The sequence below is a fragment of the Mesocricetus auratus genome, unplaced genomic scaffold (assembly GCF_017639785.1).
Source record: "Mesocricetus auratus isolate SY011 unplaced genomic scaffold, BCM_Maur_2.0 Super-Scaffold_100018, whole genome shotgun sequence".
Lineage (NCBI taxonomy): Eukaryota > Metazoa > Chordata > Mammalia > Rodentia > Cricetidae > Mesocricetus > Mesocricetus auratus.
The window spans coordinates 47,578,430-47,598,663 of NW_024429199.1; the positions used below are offsets into that span (position 1 = coordinate 47,578,430).

Here is a 20,234-nt window from a genome sequence, read left to right on the forward strand (position 1 = left end):
GGGGGTTTATGTCAAAGGTGACTCCAGCTGGAATAGTGACCAATGGCGCCAAAACAGGACAGCAAACACCAGAGGTCCTGGGGGAAAAGAAAACAGTCTGGGTTCCGACACGCTCAACTTTAGCTGTCTACATGGAGGCGTCTGTGGTGTAGGGGACACACAACGGGCAGCTCAGAAGGAAGCATGGTTAGGAGGGACACACGGGCATCATCCAATGGAGAGCAGCTTGGTAGTTAAATGGGGCTTAAGCAGGACGACGCCAGGCATCCAGATGGAACCTGGATAACGAAGCTTACATCTGCACCGTGAGTACTAGGGCCTCAAAAGTCAGCCAGCCCTGAGGAGCTAGCTCCACAGTAAGCTCTGGGTTCAGTGGCAGACCATGGGTCAAAAACAAAACCAAAAGAAAGGCAAAGAAGCTATTTATTGACAAACACCAGCCTCTGAGCTCCACACTTTCCTGCATAGGCAAGCATGCCAACGTGAATACCAGCAGATGGGGTGGGTGTGCACACGTGCAGACACTAAAATGACTAGGATTTCCTAAAAATCCTTCATCCGGATCAATCCAGCAAAGAGAATGTAAATTCCCATCTTTGCCCGATACTGTTTTTTTTCTCCAGAAGTCATAAAAGAAATTTATATTGTATACATCCCACCTGAAAAAGTTTAAGTCTTTCTAGAAAAATTCAAAGCAAGTGTATTTATTTAATTGAGTTATATATAGTCTTTTGGATGAGTCTATTCTCTCTAAGTGTTTAGATCCCAGACCATTTTGCAATAGAAACATTCTAAGTTTCCAACACGGAAGGCATCCAGGGCACCCTGGTTCAATTCCCAGCCAGTCGCGTGGTGGCTCACAGCCATCTGTAATTAATTCCAGTTCCGGGGGACCTATTTCTCTCTTTTGGGTCTTCTTGTGCACAAGTGTGGCACACAGACATAAGACACACATACAGGCAAAGCACCTGTACGCAGAAGCTATTTTAAAATGGTGTTTCTCCTCATACAATATGAAGAAGACTGTTCATAAGACATACTCGTATACACGTGTGTAGCCATGAGACTTAGACACTGATTTCATATGGGATTGTAGAGAAGTACAGTCAGGGACATAACTTCCGAATCCACGGAAAGCAGGGACACAAGGAAGCGCCAAAAACCCAGCATCACGAGGAAAAAGCCCTGATCAAAGGCTCCCACTGTCCACCTCACTGGGTGACAGATGCCAGCTACTCACCGGCAGGACTTCCAGAATTTGAAATGGGATCTGCCTATTCTCAAACGGCCCCTCCGCATCAGACAGGAAGGGAACTTCCACACCCACACCAACACCCTTGCCAGAGGCAGCGTAGACGGAGGAGACACAATGTATCCACCATCACAGCTCTGACTCAGGGTGTACCGCTGGCACGGAAACACAGAAGGGAGGAACAAACAGCTACAATCCATTAGAGTGCAAGAGAGAATTGTTAGGGACCGAGCCGAGAGCCTTCTGCAGGCAGGAAGGAGGCTGGGCACAGAGGGACAGGACAAGGCGGATGGAGAGCGGAGCAAGCATGTGACGGCTGTATGCAAGCCTGGCCACACGTGTGGAGAATCAGGAGCCATTGCTACAATTACTACAGCTCCCAAGCTTCCGGGCCAGTGCCCCAAGTGTTAGGTAATTGCTTCAGATGTAGGGTTTTCCATGTACTCCCATTTTGCAGAAGAGAGCACGGAGGCAGCAAGGGTTCAAACATGGTGAATTGAATAGAAATGCAATTGTTGATGCCCCCCCCCCCGCCAAAAAAAAAAGATTGCTATTCCTACTCCTTGGGATTAAAGAATGAGAAGAGACTTGACATAATGTTTTCTTTCTGCACACACACATACACAGATATATTTGTCAACAGAGTGTTCTAAGCACACAGGCAAACATACATACACACAAACACAATGACCAATGCATGTCTTTTGAAGACAGAAGAAAATGAGCATGTCAAATGATCTGGTGCATATGTAGCCTTCCTAGCCTGTTTAATAGATATATAAAATGATAATTACCATCAGGCTTGTAGGCTCCATTAGATTTAGAAATAATGCATGAAAAAATATGGAATGATTCAAAAATCACAGCAGCAATTAAGATATAAATGAAGACCTGTAATGCATAGGAATGTGTGTGTGTGTGTGTGTGTGTGTGTGTGTGTGTGTGTGTGTGTGAATCTCCTCCCACTTGGAGATTCAAGGTGTTCAAGTGGATGGATCCAGACACCGTGATTCCGGTATATAAAAGTCTCTGAGCTGCAATCCTCCTTGACTGAAACCCTTCCCCTCTCCCAAGAATCCTTCAACCAAAGTCCCCAACTCAAGCCCTCTCGGGAGGCTAAGTATTTATTTAGAGCCTGGCTGCCCACTAGATCTTTCAAGGAGGCACCTTCCAAGAAGAAGAAACCACTCACCAGAGCGGAGCTGCTGAGGACTCCTGAGCCTTAAGAGCCGATGCTTGCTCCCTGTCACACAAGGGACCAGGCAGCAGGGGGAGGACCCTCAAGGCACCCTGGGCCTCTATCTCGGACTTCTGCCTAAGCACCAGTGAGAGCAAGACCAGAGGGGACCATTTCACAGTCTGATGGGTCACAGTGAAATGACCCAGAGACGATCCTTATAAAACAGACACTTCAGAAATAAATTATCTATAAAACCTTGCACTGAGCCTGTTCAGATCTCGTGACTGGAAACCACCTCTGGCTGCTCACGCCAGCGTGTGCCCACTTGAGGCAGTTGAGGCTAGTGCAGACACCTAGTCCTGCAAGGCAGACAAGCCCCTGGTGCAAGGAAGGGTTGCATCCTTCCCTCTCAAACACATCACCTGATTTCAACTGGTGGTCATTTCATGAGGCGTATCTATTCGACACGTTCAAAATGAAATCCCGCATCGCGAACCACGTGGGCATTTCACAGACCATTATCTCACCCTCCATTTACAGATTAGAAGTTGCAGCACATAGGTCAAGGATTCTTCACAGCTAGGCAGAATTAATTATTCCTCTCCCAACCTCTTTAATAGTTACAGCATGGAAGGGGCCTAGGTTTGATCCTCAGCCCCCGGGAGGAAAAATAAAAGAAGAAAGGGAGGAGACTGAGTCGGCTAGAATTGAGCTTGCAATGACAATTTTCCCAAAGCAGGGTCAAAATTCTCTATGGCATCATCACTGCCATGCCATGCCCTATTATCTGTTGAGTGGTCAGGGAGACATTGAGGAAGGGAAAAAGAGAAGGCAGACTTCTGCTCTGACCGGGATGACTTCATCCCAGCAACCCAGATCCCAATACTTTAAAAAGTATTGCGTGTGGAAATCCTGAGACTACTAGGTCAGCGAATCCCATCCCTTGGCAACCCACATCACGTGATCACAGGTAAGAGTCCTTGGAGAGAGCACAACACCTGTTAGAACTAAGGGAGCCTCGGCCCGGCGGTGGTGGCGCACGCCTTTAATCCCAGCACTCGGGAGGCAGAGGCAGGCAGATCTCTGTGAGTTCGAGGCCGGGCTGGACCAACAGCCTCCAAAACAATACAGAGAAACCCTGTCTCGTAAAAACAAAACAAAACAAAACAAACAAAAAGAACGAAGGGAGCCTCTGAAAACAGGGAAGGCCTGGCTTTGTAAGCGAGGGAGGAAGCCAGATTGAAAGTGGGTCCTAGGCAGACACTTTTTCTCTAAAGCAGTCTGACTGGTCCAAGTCCTCTTGGGTCTTCTCCAGGCCCTCGGTGATGGTCAGATGGCTTGTACAGAGCCAGCCATTGTGACTGGTTGAGAATACTATGTCACTATCTCTGGACAAAGGTTTTAGTTAAGTTCTAAAGGTTGCAGAGAAGTGTGTGTGTGTGTCTGTGTCTGTGTGTGTGTCTGTGTCTGTGTGTGTGTGGTGTAGTGTAGAGGTGAGGGAAAAGTGGAATAAGCCACACAAGGCATGCCTAACACAACCAAAACAAAAAAAGGGAGGATGAGTATAAATTACAGAGTGTCGAAACTGAGAGCATTCCCTTTGCAGAAGAAACTATGTGAATGAAGTAACAGCATACAGATTCCATGAACTTGCCTGCCAACCACACACACACACACAGCAAAGGATCTGAACCCGGAATGTACAGGGAACTTGAGGGGGGACCCCCACAAGGACAAACGTGGACAATCCATATGTGATTGAGACTTGAAGAGACACATCCCCAAAATGACACAGAGGGAGCACAGGGGTCATTAACCCACAGGAAACCGGAAAAACCAGAGCCACTATGAAACTCCACTCCACCTCTCAGAACTGATTTCCCAGGTGAACATCTAACAAGCATGCAGAGCTGCTGGACCTCTCAGACCTCATTAGCAGAAATGCAAACCGCCACCACCACTGGGGCAGTCTGCCCCTTCCGGATAATCCGGAGCAATTGCCTATGACCTACCTAGCAATGCCACTCCTAAGAAAGGAGAGCAGATGATCATTAAGAGTTAGGATGTGAATATCTAACACAGCTCCAACCAGGATCGTCCCGTGCTGCAAGCAACATTGTTGACAGGCAGAGGGTGGTGTACCAGATGCTACCGAGCAGTCCCAGACAAAGGCTGACACGTGCAGATCCACGGGTGGCGCTCTAGGCATCACGCTAAATACAAGCAGCCAGGCTGGGAGCGTGATGGGATCCTGATTCCACTTACAGGCTCTGCAGCGAAGATAGAACTAAGATAGCAGAGAGGACCCAGGGGACCATGGGCTGGAGAAGGACAGGTGTCACTACAAAAAGACATCTCCTTGGGATGCTAGAATTACTGCACTGTGTGCTTATAGCAGCCACGTGAGATCTAACATGTTAAAACCTTACACCATATATGTAAACATACACATACAACACGCTTTCAGGTCTCTCATTTGGAACAAAAACTTAAGGGAGACGCCCACATTCAACACTGTGCGGGCAGGGCGTGGAGACGCGGCGCCACGAGGTGGGTGCACTTGTGAGGCCTTGCCTGAATTGTTCACTAGGGCTCTTCTAGCCCACAAGAATGGCCCCAGCTTTTCATATGTCTCTGGCTCACTTACGGAACGCCGTTCTGATTAGCAACACGGTTTACTGGCTGATCAGACAGGCAGGGTCATTTTGCTGAACATGTGCACTCATCGGAGTTAGGAGGAGAGCTTCCTCCTCGGATGCAGGTCCGCTGACTGGCACTTTAACCAATGAATGGACAGCTTATAACTGGTCGAGACGGGGATGAATCAGGAACCCGGTGACCCCAAGGCACCACCACCCGACTCCACCATCTGATTGCCAGCTGTTCCCAAAACCTTGGCCTAATCAAGACACAAATGAATGGAAAGTCCCACAAACCAGGTTTCCGTCTTAAAGGACTGCCTCTGGGCTCCCGGGATGTTCTAGAAAAGTTATCTGTACAGTGACTGAGTACAGATTAAATTTATCTTCCTAACCATTTTCGTCCTAGAAATCATTCCATGTTGCCCTGGAAGTATTCTGAAAAGAAAAGAAGAAAATCTAAAACCGAATATTTAAACGTCAAGGTCTGTCAGAGAAGGACAAGCACAACGAAGTCATGGTAGCTTGGCTCACTAAGGGTCTCCCCTGAGAAACACCGCACGAGGCTCTTCTCCCCGGGTACAGACAGCAGGGTGCCTGCACCCTCGTACGCATCCAGACCAGTCAGAGGTGCCGGAGGGTCTGTGTCTGCTGGTCACCAAGTGGCATGGCTTTGCATGCACACGTGCGCACCGTCCCTCTGCACCAGGGCGGTGAGTACAACAGGTCTGTCTACACCGGCACCACCGGAAATGGGTGAGTGAGATCAACAGCACGAGACGATGAACTACAGAGGATGCTCAGAGCCACGGCAGTTTCAATTCACCGGGGAAGGGAAGCAGTGGCCTCATACTCTCACCAGCCCCTTTCTCCCATGCGTGATCTTGGAATGTCATGGATGACGTACAGACGTGGCTGGCTGGTGTGAGCTCAGCAGTCGGAAGAAGGAAAGTAATGGCAGCATCAGCTCAGGATAAAGCTGTGTATCAGCCAAGGCGTATCGGCTATAATCTGAGTGCTTCTGTGTGCCCAGCATCTCAGGCACCCTAAGACAGCCACGGTCCGGCCTCTGTTCTCAACACGTCGCCTCTCCTTTTAGGTGACCCGTATGAGTTAGCACACAGGGGGGGCTTTGTTACAAATATCCTTGCTTTTTGGTCAACACAGTGAAGACTCTAAGGTTAAACTACCTCCATCTGACCTTTGGAAAGACACAGAACACAAAGCTTTGGATGCTATGCTCTGCGCTAGCCAGGAAAGTACAGTTGTTCAGTGTTCACCACAGCACTTTCAAAGTACCCAGCTCTATCTGGGGAGAGCACACTCTTCACAAGCATTCATTCCTCCTCCTCTCTGCCAGCCTCCTTCCCTCCCCCTCTCCCTCCCCCATCTCCATTCCTCTCTGTCCTCCTCCTCCTGTCTCTCTCTCTCTCTCTCTCTCTCTCTCTCTCTCTCTCTCTCTCTGTCTCTCTCTCTGTCTGTCTCTCTCCCTCCTGGTGACTCCTGTGTCTTCATTCTAAGGGTCAGTTGACTAAGCACAGAATAAAAATGTTCTCCAAGGTCAAATGATTAGTAAGTGTCCAAGACCTTAAACCCCAGCGGGCTTGCCTGGTCCGGCTGGTAGTTCTACAAATATGGAAGCGGGTGGGCAGAAACCAGGAGGTGTAGACCTTTCCCTCCAAACAATGCAAGTTATCAAAAGCACACGGTGGGCATTGCACAGAGAGTCTCCCCCCCTCAAGCGCCAGCTGACTGCTCATTACTTTCACGGGCTCTGAGGCAGGGCAGCCACGGGAAGAGGGGATGCTCTCTCTCTCAGGCAGCAGTTAACAGGGTGAGAGACTATTAGAAGCCAGGAGACTTAGAAGGACAGTGGGGTGGGTGCTAAGCTACATTGAAGTGATGAACAGCCCCTGCAGCCTTCACAGAAGAGTCCAAAACCTGATGAAGGAGTCAGAGACAGCTGTGTGAAAAGCTAGCACGTAGGGAGGGCATAGGTGGCATGCAGGAAGAGGTGACCTTTGAACTGGGGCTAGAGAACCAATGAGAGTTGGGCAAGAGGAGGGATGGCCTCTGGCAAAGGCAACGGAATGGGCCGGGGCCTGCAGGTGAAGGCCAGGAAACACCTCACAGGGGAACTGGCTCACGACAGGGCTGAGCAGAGCCACAAGGAGAAACTTCTAGACAACAACAAAGCACGTGAGGAACCCCGAGCAGCCTGGTCCCAGAAGCAATGCACAGCAGCCGCAAGACATGCCAGGCATTGGACAACTCGACAGGGACAGGCCCGAAATGTGGGGAACTCAGCAAGTCAGAGTACGCGCCGCCCCCACACAGGGATGGGTCAAAGTGCGTTGCATCAGCGGCGTGGCAGGGCCCTGGAGTGTTTGAGAGACGTTAGCCATCCACCGCAGATGATCACAAGCCCAGCCTCCAAGCCAGGCATCCCACCCCTCGGAAATGCTTCCTATGTCTACAAAAAGCCATACAGACAACTATTACAGAAAAGAAACAACTACAAGAGAACACAAATCTGGAAATTTGTGTCCTCATCAATAATTGAGTCGGAGGATACGTTAAGAGTATATACGCAATTCAGCACCTGCTGGACAGGGCGATACTGGTGAGGGACACGCACTTGAGCAGGAGAAAAGGACTGAGGCAAAGAGCAAACACCTCAGAATTCCACCCGTGAAGCGCCGGGGCAGGGCCGAGTCTATGAAGCCTGGAATGACAAGGAGAAAGGGGGCGTCAGGGTCTCCGGGAAGCACTGTCATCGGTCTCGTTTTCCAACCAGAGAGAAGCCAAAGGCCTAGCAGCAAAGTGGGAGAACCCAGTCGGCTTTTATAACGAGGCTTAACTGGTTTTAAGAAAAGTCATGCACAGGTCTAACACTACTCGGAAAGACTGACCTATTTCTAGAAAGGTTTATCCTCCTTGCGCCTTCAAGCACGCCGGCTCCACTGCTCACCGTGCCTCGGTCCCCGCTCACCTCTCTGCAGGTGCCTGGTCACCATATGACTTACAAGAGCCAGGACGGGATCAGAACCGTAACGAGGCTTTCGAGGAAAAGTTTTCTGTGTTTGCGAGCAGCCCTTTGTTAGCTTTTCCTTGGTTGGACACGAGTCCCGGGACAAACAGCCCAAACGCTCATGGCTTCAGATTGAAAGCCAAACGCCAAATCCCGTCCACCCCTCCCTCTTTGCCCAGATCCTGCTATGAATGAGCTCCTTCTCCACTTTGATGCCAGTCTAACTCTTCCCGGGTCAAGGCGCTGTCTGTCTTTCCAACATCTGCCCAAGCAGAGCATCTGTCGCGCCGTGTGGCTCAGCAAGGTTTTCTCAAAGAACGCCATGTTAGTAGCTACAGTTTCCTCACGAGGCAAAGCTGAGAAGAAACAAAGGCATCCGTCACACCACTGATCATGTGTGCTCCAAGCCCCGGTGACACTTTCTGGAAAGAAAGAACTTAAAAAACAAACAGGAAATGCAAAACAACAAAAACCTCATTCTGACAACTGCAGGGTTTGGGTCCACCAAGGCCCTTCCGCAGAGGCAGGTATCGAGCACCTGAACAAACGGGCCGCACCCCGGAAGCAATAGGCTTCCAATACACAAGCCACAGCGGACCTCAAAAGTAACAAAACGCAAGTGTAGGCTGTAAAAATGTCTCACTGAGTAATTATATGTTAGTTACAAATTAAAAGTATAAGACAAATTCATTATTAAAACCTCACACACTTTCCAAACACTCTGTCATCTTCTGACTCTTTGCCCTTTGGGAGGCAGGGTCACACAGCCCTTGAAACTCGTTAGGCAGCCAAGTCAGACCTTGAATTGCTGACCCTCTGGCCTCCGGGCGGGGGGGGGCTGGACTGGATTACACATATGCACACCTCACTCACCCAGCTCTGGTTTCCCATTTTATCTCTGCTGGACCGTGCTAGCGTAGAAATCCCTTTCTCTTGAGATTACTGAAATGCACAGTGAACTAACTGTCCACACAGCTGACACACTTTGTCCTGTGTTCCACGTGGAGACATGCATTCATATTTTTTGTCTGCTTTGGCAGGAATACCATGGGGCTGTGTGACTGCCGGGTGAGCAGAATTCCAGCTGCACCCAACTGCTTCTCTGCTGATGTCACTGTGTTTGAGTCTCTGCTGCGATTTGAATGTTCTGTCCTTGAAAATGCATACGTTAAAACCTAATTTCCTACGGTGCTGTCAGGAGGGAGCCTTCAGGGGTGATTCGGTTATGAGGGCACAGCTGTCATGGATGAGACTGCACCCTTATGAAAGAGGTTCCACAGGTCTGCCGGGCACCTTCCTCTAAGAAAGCAAGAAGGCAGCATCTTTGAACAAAGCAGGTTGTCACAAGGCATGGACTCAGTCGGTTCTTTGCCCTTGGACTTCCTGGCACCAGACTACAAGAAAGACAAGTCTGTTCATCAGCCAGTGAGTCCAAGGTTATTTTGTTACAGCTGCTCAAACAAACTGAGCCAGACCAAAATGGTACCAGCTAAGCAAACACCGCTCTGGATTCGACAGAGGGAATTTTATCGCTGTCCCTAAAGCTTCACGGAGGAACTAGTGTGTTATCTCATGGGATTATAACAAATCCCTGAAGGTAGATAGGTCAGTTACTCTAATCCCCTTTCCTGATGAGAGTCTTCACACAAGTTTTCCATCACAAAGTGATCTGCCCAAGAATACTATGGGGCAGTCATTGGTAGAACCTAGGTGTGTGTGAGTCTAGCCTAGGTTTGCAGGCTCAGCACAGCAGGGGTTCAGACTGAGCAATGACTCTCCCTTCCCTGGGTTGCTGTAACAGATTACCGTTCACTGCCCAGCTGAAAACAGTGGGAGTCATTTTCTCACAGTGATGGGGGCTCGGAGGGGGAATTCAGTTGTGGGTCAAAACTTTCACCTTTTCTCTGCAGCCACAGCCTGCTCCCCTGAGGCACAGCCTGCTGCTGCTCTTGGATGATCCCAGCTGAAGACCACAACTTCCAGGGAGGTCCTTTTCCAAACAGGGCGACGCTCACAGGGTCTGCATTCAGGACATTAAGCACGTCTCTTTTTGTGGGGAGCTCGGTCCACCCCACTCTCCTGCCCTAAACAGTGAGTGGCATCTTCCACTCCACGGGCTCTGACTTTTGTCCCCGAGGAGCAGCTGCTTTTGAAAACCAGACAAAACAAAAATTGCGTCGGATGACTAACAGCAATGTGTGTTGGGCGAGAACCACCTTCAGGTTTACACTTCAGTCCAAAGACACTGGGCTCTTCCCAAACAGAATGGGGTGTGCATGGCCCAGCAAGCCAAAACCAGGAGGCAAACGTTCTGAACTGCCTGACAGCAACTATGTGCTGTGGTTTAAAAAAAAAAATCCTTGTATTTTAAAAGAATGTGACAACACGCTCACCGTAAACACAGAATCAAATCTGTAAGCCATCTAAAGGAAGTCCATTCAGCATATGGTAGGTTTTATTTAGCAGCCCCTTTGACACCTGCACAAAGAGGACAAGAGGGCGGCCCCTCATCAAGTCCTCTAGCTGACGCCACAAGCTAACAGGATGGTGGCAAGTCAGGCTGCAGGGGAGAAGCAGGGGAGAAGGGGTTTCTTCTGAGGAGGTGGAGCCAGACCCCATCCCAGGCCTCACAGCTGTGGCCTGATCACCAGTGCCGCCCTCCGCTCGGGCATGCCCCTGTCATCCGGTGCGGGCAGCAGACATGCCCCTGGCTTTACTCCAGAGATGGCGAGGCGCAGGCACGTGCTCAGCACCATGGTCTCTGCTCGCAGCACTCCTGAAGCTGCACACTGACCTGTGCCTCCCACAGTCCCCTACTAACTCTGGAAGCCCGCGTCAACCCTCTGCCACCTCTGGGATGATGCCCCCCCCCCACACTCAGGCCCCTGTCTGTAGACTGCCCCGGCTGGGCTGGCCCCCAACGCTGGCTTCAAACAAGCGAGGGTGCTCTCCTGCTGGTTTCCCTTCCCTTCCCTGTGTGGGTGCTGAGGTCAGGGCAGGGGGCACTATGATTAACACTCTGAAGGACCAGGGAGGTAAAAGCTGCGAATAGCTGTGTGAAAGCACCCGCCTCACTTTTTGCTGTTTGAGCAGAAGGGAAACAAATAAGGGAGGGGGGCGGGGAGAGGTTTTGTTTTCTGGAGATGGGGAGACAACTGTAAAGACTTCTTTCAGGGTGACTGAAATTTCAGTCATAAATGACCCGCTTAAAACAAAAGAGAAGCCGGGAGAAGTTAGAGCAGGTGTGAAGGAGGGGCACACCTTTGATCCCTGTACTCCAGGGGCAGAGGCAGATGGGGCTCTCTGTGAGTTCAAGGCCAGCCTGGTCTGTATAGTTAGCTCCAGGGCAGCCGGAGATGATGGCAGGATCTATCTCAAAAAGGATCGTGAACTTTAGAATACTCTCAGACTAGATAGAAGACTCACCTCCTGAACTCACCCATCTCTCTTCAGAGGCCTTGTCTCCAGAGAGTTCCATGCTAAAGTACTGGGTGTCAGGACTCCAGGAAATACAACATAGCTAATCTGCCTCTTGCGGAAAATCAGGCTAACTCCTTAAGTTTCTTTAAAAGACAATATTAACTTAGGAAAAAAAAAAACTAAGTCTGTGGTGTGCGACTGTGCACACGTGTCTGCAAACGTGTGCAGGCACATTGGTATGAGAGGGTAGCTGCATGTGTGTGTGCGTGTGTGTGCCCGTGGAGGCCGGGAGTCCCACCCTTGAACCCAGAGCTTGCCAATTCAGTTGGCTAGCCAGGCCGCCCTTCATCTCCCCGGCTGGCGTTTGGGAGAATGGGTAGGCAGCCATGCCTGCCGGGTATTCCTCTGGGTGCTGGGAATCTGAACTCTGGTCCTCGTGTGAGGCACCATCGCTTAATCTCCAAGCTGGCCCGACTCTGACCACCCAAATATGAGGCTGCAGCACTCTTCCTGCCTGAAAACAGCTCCAGCCACTCAGAAACAAACAAACGATTAGGAAACAGAGTCTGGGCAGCTCACATAACCAAGTGTTCCCAAACAGCGTCGCCCTAAGGTCAGCACGCCACGCCACTACCTTACATCTCTTTAACAGGATGGCGTTCTCAAAAGCAACGTTTTCAAATGCGAATGGATTTCAGAAAAAAATGATATTTTGCTGCTGTTTTCTTTATTAAGAGGATTCCCTAGGTAGCTCAGACTGGCCACGGCTCGAGACCTCCTGCCTCGGTCTCTCAAACATTAGAACTGTGGGCATGTGCTTCGAAAAAGGTAGTTGCTGGCATGTGTCACAACAGAGGGGACTCTTCAGGGCCTGCTGGGAGAACATTGTTACATGGGGGCCGATGGCACATGGGTTCCTTAATCACTGAGCTGGGTCTGTCCCCCATAGGCACAGTCTTTGAAAGCAGAGACTGGTCTGTCATTCACGTTCTTCCTCCAGAGCCTGGGCATCCTCAGCTAGTCAGAGCCACGTTCTGAACCAGCAGACAGAACCACGGCCCCCACCAGAAGCAGTGGCTTTTCCCTGGGACGCGCTTCCTCAGCCAATCCTCACACACTCCGAACGCACGTATCTATAAATGACCACGGGGGGGGGGGAACGGCAGCAAGGATCTATTCTCAGGTTGCAAGTGTATTTAAGTGACTCAGCAAGTCTGCAAACACAGAACGCAAATATAGTGAGAAGGAACTTCTCCACTCCACAGCCACCATGCGTCAGTGTCTCGGGGTGGAGGAACCGATGAATGAAACCAGGAGCTAGCAGGAGCACCTCATTTTCCAGGAATCTCATTCGCTGGATCTCTGCTGAGACCTAAATGGACACACGGCACCTCGGGACTTCCCTCCAAGTCTCTCTGTATCACCCATCCAACTCTGAAACCCGAGTTCAGTCTTCGTAACCAGTCAAAGATGGCTAAGTGAACCCTCTCTGGGCTGTAGCGCCAGGCCGTACCCAGCGTGAAATTCTAAGATTCTAAGTGTGAAGACGGATGCTGGGGGGCGGGGTCACCCACCGTTCCCGTATCCTGAATTCCTCATCCGAGAGATATAAACACGTAACTGATGGCCTGGAACTGGAGTTACAGATGGCCGCGAGCCCGCAGATAGGCGCTGGGAACCAAACCTGGGTCCTCGGGAAGAACAGCCAGGGCTCCCATGCACGGAGCCGTCTCTCTGGCTCTCAACGTGGCTGCTTTTAAGGCTTAAGTACCATAGATGAAAACTGACTAACACAGTTGCCAGTCAATGTCAGCAGTTACTAAAACCAGCATTAAAAACTAATCTGTGTTTAGTTAATAGAGACCTACCACCATATTGCTCACGAAAGTGGCCTTGATGGAAGGCCCACACCTTAAAAGTAGCTCTTGCCAAGTCAGTGACGTTTCTTCATGCCCAGAACAAATTTCTGGGGTGTTCCTTTAAAAAACAAAACAAACAAAAAAAGGACATTTAACACTGCCACCTTGTCCTTCTCCAAAGACACATTTCACTGGCCTCCGTGTCCCTGAGTAGGTATGTGGATTTGTGTGCCTGATACCGCAGTCGTCAATTCTCGGTGACAGCTGTGTTCCACTAGTGAGTGTTTCCATGTCAGTGTTTTGAGGGCGATGAAGAGCTTAGCAAACACCACCCAGCTGAGCTGAGGTAACGAGCCACTGATAACGTCAGTACCTAACGTGTCAAGTGGTTTCCAGATTAATCCCCCCCCCCCCCCGTCCTAAATGGACCCCGTGCAAGCCAGCTTCCACCAACACGGCAGCTGTCAAGTAACAGGCGCGCGGCTGTCAGAATGAGGCCTTCGGATGGCCACACGGGTGATCACACGATGGCACCCTGCTCAGACATCACTATCATCGTGACAGTGTGGCTGGAGATCATATTTTCATGCGGAGCTCTTTTTGTTGTTGTTTTTAGAAAACTCTTGTCAGTTCGGCTTAAGACCCAGCACGTCGCCCCCAGTGGTGACAGGTCTGTCTGGGGGATCCTTCAGTGTGAAAGTAGGTGAGCATACTGTCCTGGGGGGTGGGGGTCAATCGCAGATGAAGTGAGGCTGCTCTAGACTAGTTCATGCCTCCCCGCCCCCCAACCTCCTCCTCCCTCCCCCTCCCCCTCCCCCTCCACCCTCCCTGTCACCAAATTCAGAAAAACGGGAGGGTAAATGCCAGGGTGTAACCATTTCTTTTCATGAGAACTTACAGACCATCCTGGTCATCCATCCATGACTCACCCTTACATAAAACACACACAATGTGAGCCTTACAGGTGGGGGGGGGTGGGGGTGGGCACACACCACAGAACGTGTACTGGGTTAGACATACCTTTGCTAACACTGCTTCTGCCAAATCATTCACAAACAATACTTGAACATTTAAACAGACAGCGCTCTGCCCTAGTCAAGAGTGATACAAAAAAATACAAAATAAATAAATAAATAAATAAAAAAGCGCCCCAGCAGCTGTGCTGCCTTTGAGACATAACCTCTTCTCTGGCACCACACTCGGGATCGGGAGCAGAGCCAGGCAGCTACTTTATCAGCCCTTTGACATCAGGGGAGGACTGTGTGCGTCAGCAGGCCAGGAGGGACCCTGCTCATGGCAATGCACCACGCGCTTCTAATCTTCTAATCTTATCGGCTGATGATGTCTGGTGCTTCCAACAATTGCCGCAAGAGCCCTGGGGGAAGGAAGGTGTGTTCCTGCAGGGGTGCATGCGTGTGTGCATGCGTGAGCCAAAGCTATGCACCACCGGAGCAGCTCAGTAAGTCCGACTGTCCCTGCGCATTTCACTAATTGTGGTGAAAGTCCCTGCTCTCGACAAAGACTCCAGCCTTAGGAGGGCTTTTGCCTGAGGAGTGACCTGGCAGTCAGGAAACTACATGTAGCTTATGTTAGCTTCGTTGAAAAGGCTCTTCTGGGGGCGAAAACGGGATTCAGATCACTTTTACCAAACCTGCCGGGTGCCCACACCTCTAAACTATAGGGGAAGGGGCGGGGTCACACTGGGTCAGATGGGTCTCCGACAGTCACACCACCCAAAATAGCACTGAGGAAGCCTAAAAAACGGGTTCCTGAAAGGGGTCCAAATATATAAATAATAACAAATAAATAGTAAAATAAGCATTTTAAATTCACTTGTTTTACAAATGACTTTTAATCAATCTTTTTCAGGGGAAGGGAAAGCAGGGTGGGATTCCAGGGCTAGCCAAGTACCCCACCCATCCCTACACCACCCCCCCCTTTCCTTCACTTTTTTTGTGATAAGGTTTCCTCGAGCCTTCCGGTCCATAACCTAGGCAGGAGGCCTTGAACTTGTGACCCTCACGCCTGAACCTCTTGAGCTGCTAGGGTTACACAGGCCTCTGCCACCAGGACAGCATTAAAGCAAACGTTAGGTATTTAAAGGAAAACATCTTGTTAAGTGACAGCGAGCTCCGAAGCTCAGCACACTCACCACTCTGGGTAACTCTACTTTTGTTAGCTCACACTGTGCTTCCCATAAGGAACTAATAAGAACAACACATGCAAGTTGGTTATATTACATACCACGGGCCACAAACCACCTCGACTCTCCCTCTCCGTGTCTGACCTCACACCCACACTGTAATCCTCTCGTGCTGCTCACGGAGGTCACTAATATCACACTGGACCCACCATGTGTTATTCCTTCGCGCTTATGCCTTAAATCCGGACAAACACTGTTAATTTGCACCCAGACGCTTCCTGCCCTTACCCTGCTCTTCCTTTCCTCACTACTCAGTCTTCGCTCTGCGTAATTTACCACCACTCCCCGCCCTTTACCTCCTTTCTCCCTGATGTGAATGAACTTTACCTCCCTGGGTTTGAAAGCCTCTGCAAAGGAGGCAGAGGCACTTCAGGGAGCGCCGCAGGAGGCCTGGTGTAAACCCAACCCAGCCAGTCCAGTCCTCTATGTGAGAGAAACACAGTCCTGCCAACTTCTCCGCTCCCCGCGGACGACTCCCCACCCTGACCCCTGTGCCCCACTGCTCCCGAGTGCTCAGACACATCGTTACCTGCCGACCTGCGACCTTCGGTTTCCTGAGAAAGATGCTTCGTTTTCCACTTCAACTTTTCTCTGAACCTCTACCCACTTTTTTTCTGCCTCTCAGCTAGCTCCCTCCGGGACTGATCCCTCTCTCTCTCTCTGCCTGGATCACTCAATTACTGCTGGCTCTGTATCTCAGGCCTTTAAACTCCCTACTCGGATTTCAAATACACTCTCATTTCCATGAATCCCACAAGGACACCTTTGACAAGAATGCTTCCCTCCAACCCAGAAAACCCATCATATCCTGTTTTTCCCATTTAGTACCTAACCAAGCATTTTCCAGTGCTTACTTTGATACATTTGCTTGTGTCTATAATACATATAATTAATCCTAATTAGTTCCTTAGTCATCACCCTACGATTTCAGCCCCACGGCTGAAAGGGACTGAAGCCGCTCACATGTTCGAATGAACCAAAATTCCCCTAATTCCTAAGCTGCATAGCAGCTTGAAGAGTGAGTCATTCTTCACATAGCCACCCCCCCCACCCCCACCCTTACTGGTCGCAGCAATGTCAGACGTGCGGTGTTCCCACCAAACTTCCCATTTTCTTGACATTTACTCCTCCATTCAAAATCAGTGAAGTAGACGCTTTTAACCAACCCATTTTCCCAACGCAAATCCACTCTCCCGCAGACCAACTCTGCCGAGGAAAACAAAATGAAGCTTCATGGGAATAGACGTCTCCCATTCTTTTAAACAAAAGCCAAGCCTTCCAGAATAGCATAGAGTTTTGGATACAGCAGGCATCTGCCAGCAGTAGCGTGTGGCATCGAAACAGTTTAGGTTTTTTTTTTTTTTTTTTAATGAAGCAAGCTTTAGCAAATTGATAGTTTGCATCCCGTCTAATTGAATGCATCTTCTCAGTTTCTTTTGCTGCCTTAGGTCCTCCACTCATCTGCTAAATGCGGAGAGTTTCTCTTGTCTATCCCCATCCTACGTTCTTTTCCTTCCAAGTCCCTCTCTTTAACTGCAGCACCTCGGTGGGTGGGTGATGTCTGTATCTCCGCCATTAGCTCCTAAGCAGAGCAAAACCAATAGAGCAGACAGACAAAACCAGGTAACGCCTAGGTAGCCCTCAGCATCACTGCATTCTGGTCCTCACCGCCTCCTCTTCTGCATCCCGTCTCCCTTCTCCTCCCGAGCTGCATATTACAGCTGTCCTCCAGCCCACCTTGCCGTTACATCTCTACTAAGGGCTGCCTTCCGTCTGTCTGTCCCAAGTCTGTGGGACTTCGGCATCCTTTTTGGACTTTCTATGTTTCCTCTGGCTCAGATCAGCTAAACAGAGCGAGAACCAGACCCTAATTCCCCTCAAGCTATCCGTGTAGGTGTCGCACAGAGAAATCCATTCTCCCCATATGCATGGCAGTTCTAGAACCCGAGTGCTTGTATCACCGGGAACAGAACGGCAAGTGTGCCTGCACGTCACCACGTCTCACCGTGACGATAAAACCTCTGAAAATGTAATCCGCCATCGCTTTAATGCTTTTCCTTTATAAGAGTTGCGGTGGCCATAGGGTCTCTCCGCAGCAACAGAGACCCTAACTAAGACACTTACAGACAAAGGCATCCAGTAAGCTCTTCCTGCTGCCTGTGGTCTCTCTGAAGCTTCTCTTGCCTCCATTCCCTCGGGTGAGCCTGGGCACAGGAGAGATGGATTGGGTCAAAGCCCCTGCCAGGTAGCCTGGACTGGTCAGTGCTCAGACAGCCTGTGGCATCCTTTTAAGATGCGACTTAAAGAACTACTTTTAAGAACTACTTTTTACCTTCATGCTGTAAAATTTAAAGCCATCTCTTCAATGGCAGTAGACACCCTTGCATCTTCCATTTATCCCTTCCTGGGAAGAACCCAAAAGCACGCTCCATCTCACGATCCTCTCTCGTGCCCGCTAAGACCCAGATTCTCCGGACAACGGGAACCAAGTGCACCTTAACCAAAACAACACAAATCTACCTAGGATGGGTTTGCATCCACTTCTGCCTAAGGTGCCAAGCGCATGTGCTGAGTTCGTGCTGGATGCCTGGAGAAATACTACCACGGCCCCTGTCCTGTGTGTTCACAGCAGGCTCAGAGGTAGACCAGAAGCAGCTAGGAAACAGGGGGGGGGGGGGGAGGCGTGTACCACGACCACAGGGGAAAAGCAGCAGAAGTGTCAGAGTAGGGAAGAGGTCAAATCAGGGCAAGAGAAGGCTCCCAGACCAAGGAGCACGCAGACCGGCCTGGTAACGCGCTAACAGACAAGATGTGAAGGACATCCCACACAAAAGGAAGCACATGTTATTGACCCAGGGTTGATGATCTTTAACAAATCAGAAACAAGAGGCAATCGCGTGAACAATGGAAGAGGAGAAAGAAAAAAAAAACCTGTGGGCAGAAGCAAGAGGCACACTAAGGATTCTGTATGACTTTGGACCTTTTAATCTACCCACGCCGGGGGAAACACACGGAGAATTTAACCTCGGGGTGGTTAAAAAGGAGATTGACATTGCAGAATGATCTTTTTGCCTGTGGAGAGAATTTACTGATGCCAGTTAGCGACCGCAGTGATACAGTTGAGAGAGAGCCGGGGGATAAAAGAATGACGGGTACCCACAAGACAGAGGACCAGCTAGATAGATGCCCACCACCGAGGACAGTGAGCTATCTGTGACTTCCCTAAACATCAGGAAATCCTATATTCCGGAATGGTTAACGCCATTCAGAACCTGAACTCATTTTACTTCCTGCCTGATGACAACCTCCATGTTGGCCACAGTCGTCATCATCTTTCACTGACATTGAAATAGGCTCCTTGATGGTTAACCGGTGCTACCTATAGTCTGGCCTCAAATTACCAAATCACAACATCACTTGTACACTCAAAGCCTTCTAACAACCCACATAGGTAAGAGCTGAAGTTCTTGTGATAGTTCACAAAACTGATTTGACCCGTCCTTCACTACCTCTATGACCTCCAGCAGCCCAGGCATGCTGGGTGATGCCTATGCCTGGCATAATGACATTTTTTTCAGATATCTGTGTGGACAGATGTTTCTAATGTCGCCGGTATGGAGCAATGCAGTATTTGACCTTGCCATAACCCAGCCCCCACCAAAACGAATTTCTGTGCAGCCTAGCTGTTCCACTGGAACGTTTCCATGGTGGTATGCTCCATACGTCCTAATATAATATCCTACATTACTTACATATTTGTTACCTAACTTTCTTCTGGTTCCTCTGACTGACCGGAGTGAAGTAAGAGAGTGGAATGTTTTTGCTCGCCGATGTATTCCAAACTGCTAGAGCAGTGCCTGGTCTACAGTGGGTAGATAGCTTCTTTATTTTGTTTTCCCTCAGTGGGTCGGGATTGAAGGAATGGCGGTGGGAATGATATGCACCTGCCCGTCTAGCGTGGACTCACATCTCAAGCCCCATGATGAACCCTGGAGTCACTGAATGTCTGAGTACATTGAAGCCAACACCAGGGAGCGGGAGAAAGAAACAGAGAGGGGCAGATCAGACTCAGTTTCCTTAAGTGATGCCTGGCATGGGCCGTCTTCCATGCATGCAGTGGCTTTAGTTTCCAGAGGGGTTTGCTGCAGGAGAAGACACAGGTGTGGGTAGCCCATGGGACGGGTGTGGTTCCACAGACAACCTCACCTTTCTGGAGCTTAAATGAGCGGCAGCAACGGGGCCCATGTCGTCAGTCATCCAAGGGGCCCAGTTACAGGTTGCCTTGTGCTCCGACTCTAGTAAGTTCACCCTGAATCCCTGCGACATCTGACTCTCCTGGTGACGGTTAATTTCAGGTAAATTAATGTCCTTATAGGATAGTGGGGTGCATTGAAGAAACACCTTCTTAAAAGGCAGGGATACAGGAGATGCTGGCACAGAGACGCTTGGGAGCACACAGTGGGGCTCACTGACTGACTGGCTGCTGGGCAGCAGAGGATGCCCTGGTTTCCAAGTGTGGGTAGCTGTGTGAATGGCATTACTAACTACCCGGTGAGTAATAAAACGGTAAGATCGACTTTGAACATGGTGAAGTATGCAATCGTGGCACGTTAAGTTGGGGAAAATGGGTGATAAAATACGTTAATTTGC

General features: G+C 49.9%; 1 protein-coding gene across 6 annotated transcripts in view; it reads right to left on the bottom strand.

Moving 5' to 3' along the window:
- Nucleotides 1-20,234, bottom strand: part of Pde10a (phosphodiesterase 10A) — a 399,000-nt gene that overhangs the window by 91,544 nt on the left and 287,222 nt on the right. The window contains exon 1 of one of the 6 annotated variants that reach the window (XM_040758216.1): nucleotides 7,674-8,705. The exons of the other annotated variants lie outside the window; for them this stretch is intronic. Within the exon in view, the coding sequence (XP_040614150.1) occupies nucleotides 7,674-7,848 (175 nt within the window). The 5' untranslated portion in view covers nucleotides 7,849-8,705. Of the gene's footprint in view, nucleotides 1-7,673; nucleotides 8,706-20,234 lie in introns of those variants that run through there. 6 annotated transcript variants of the gene reach the window in all.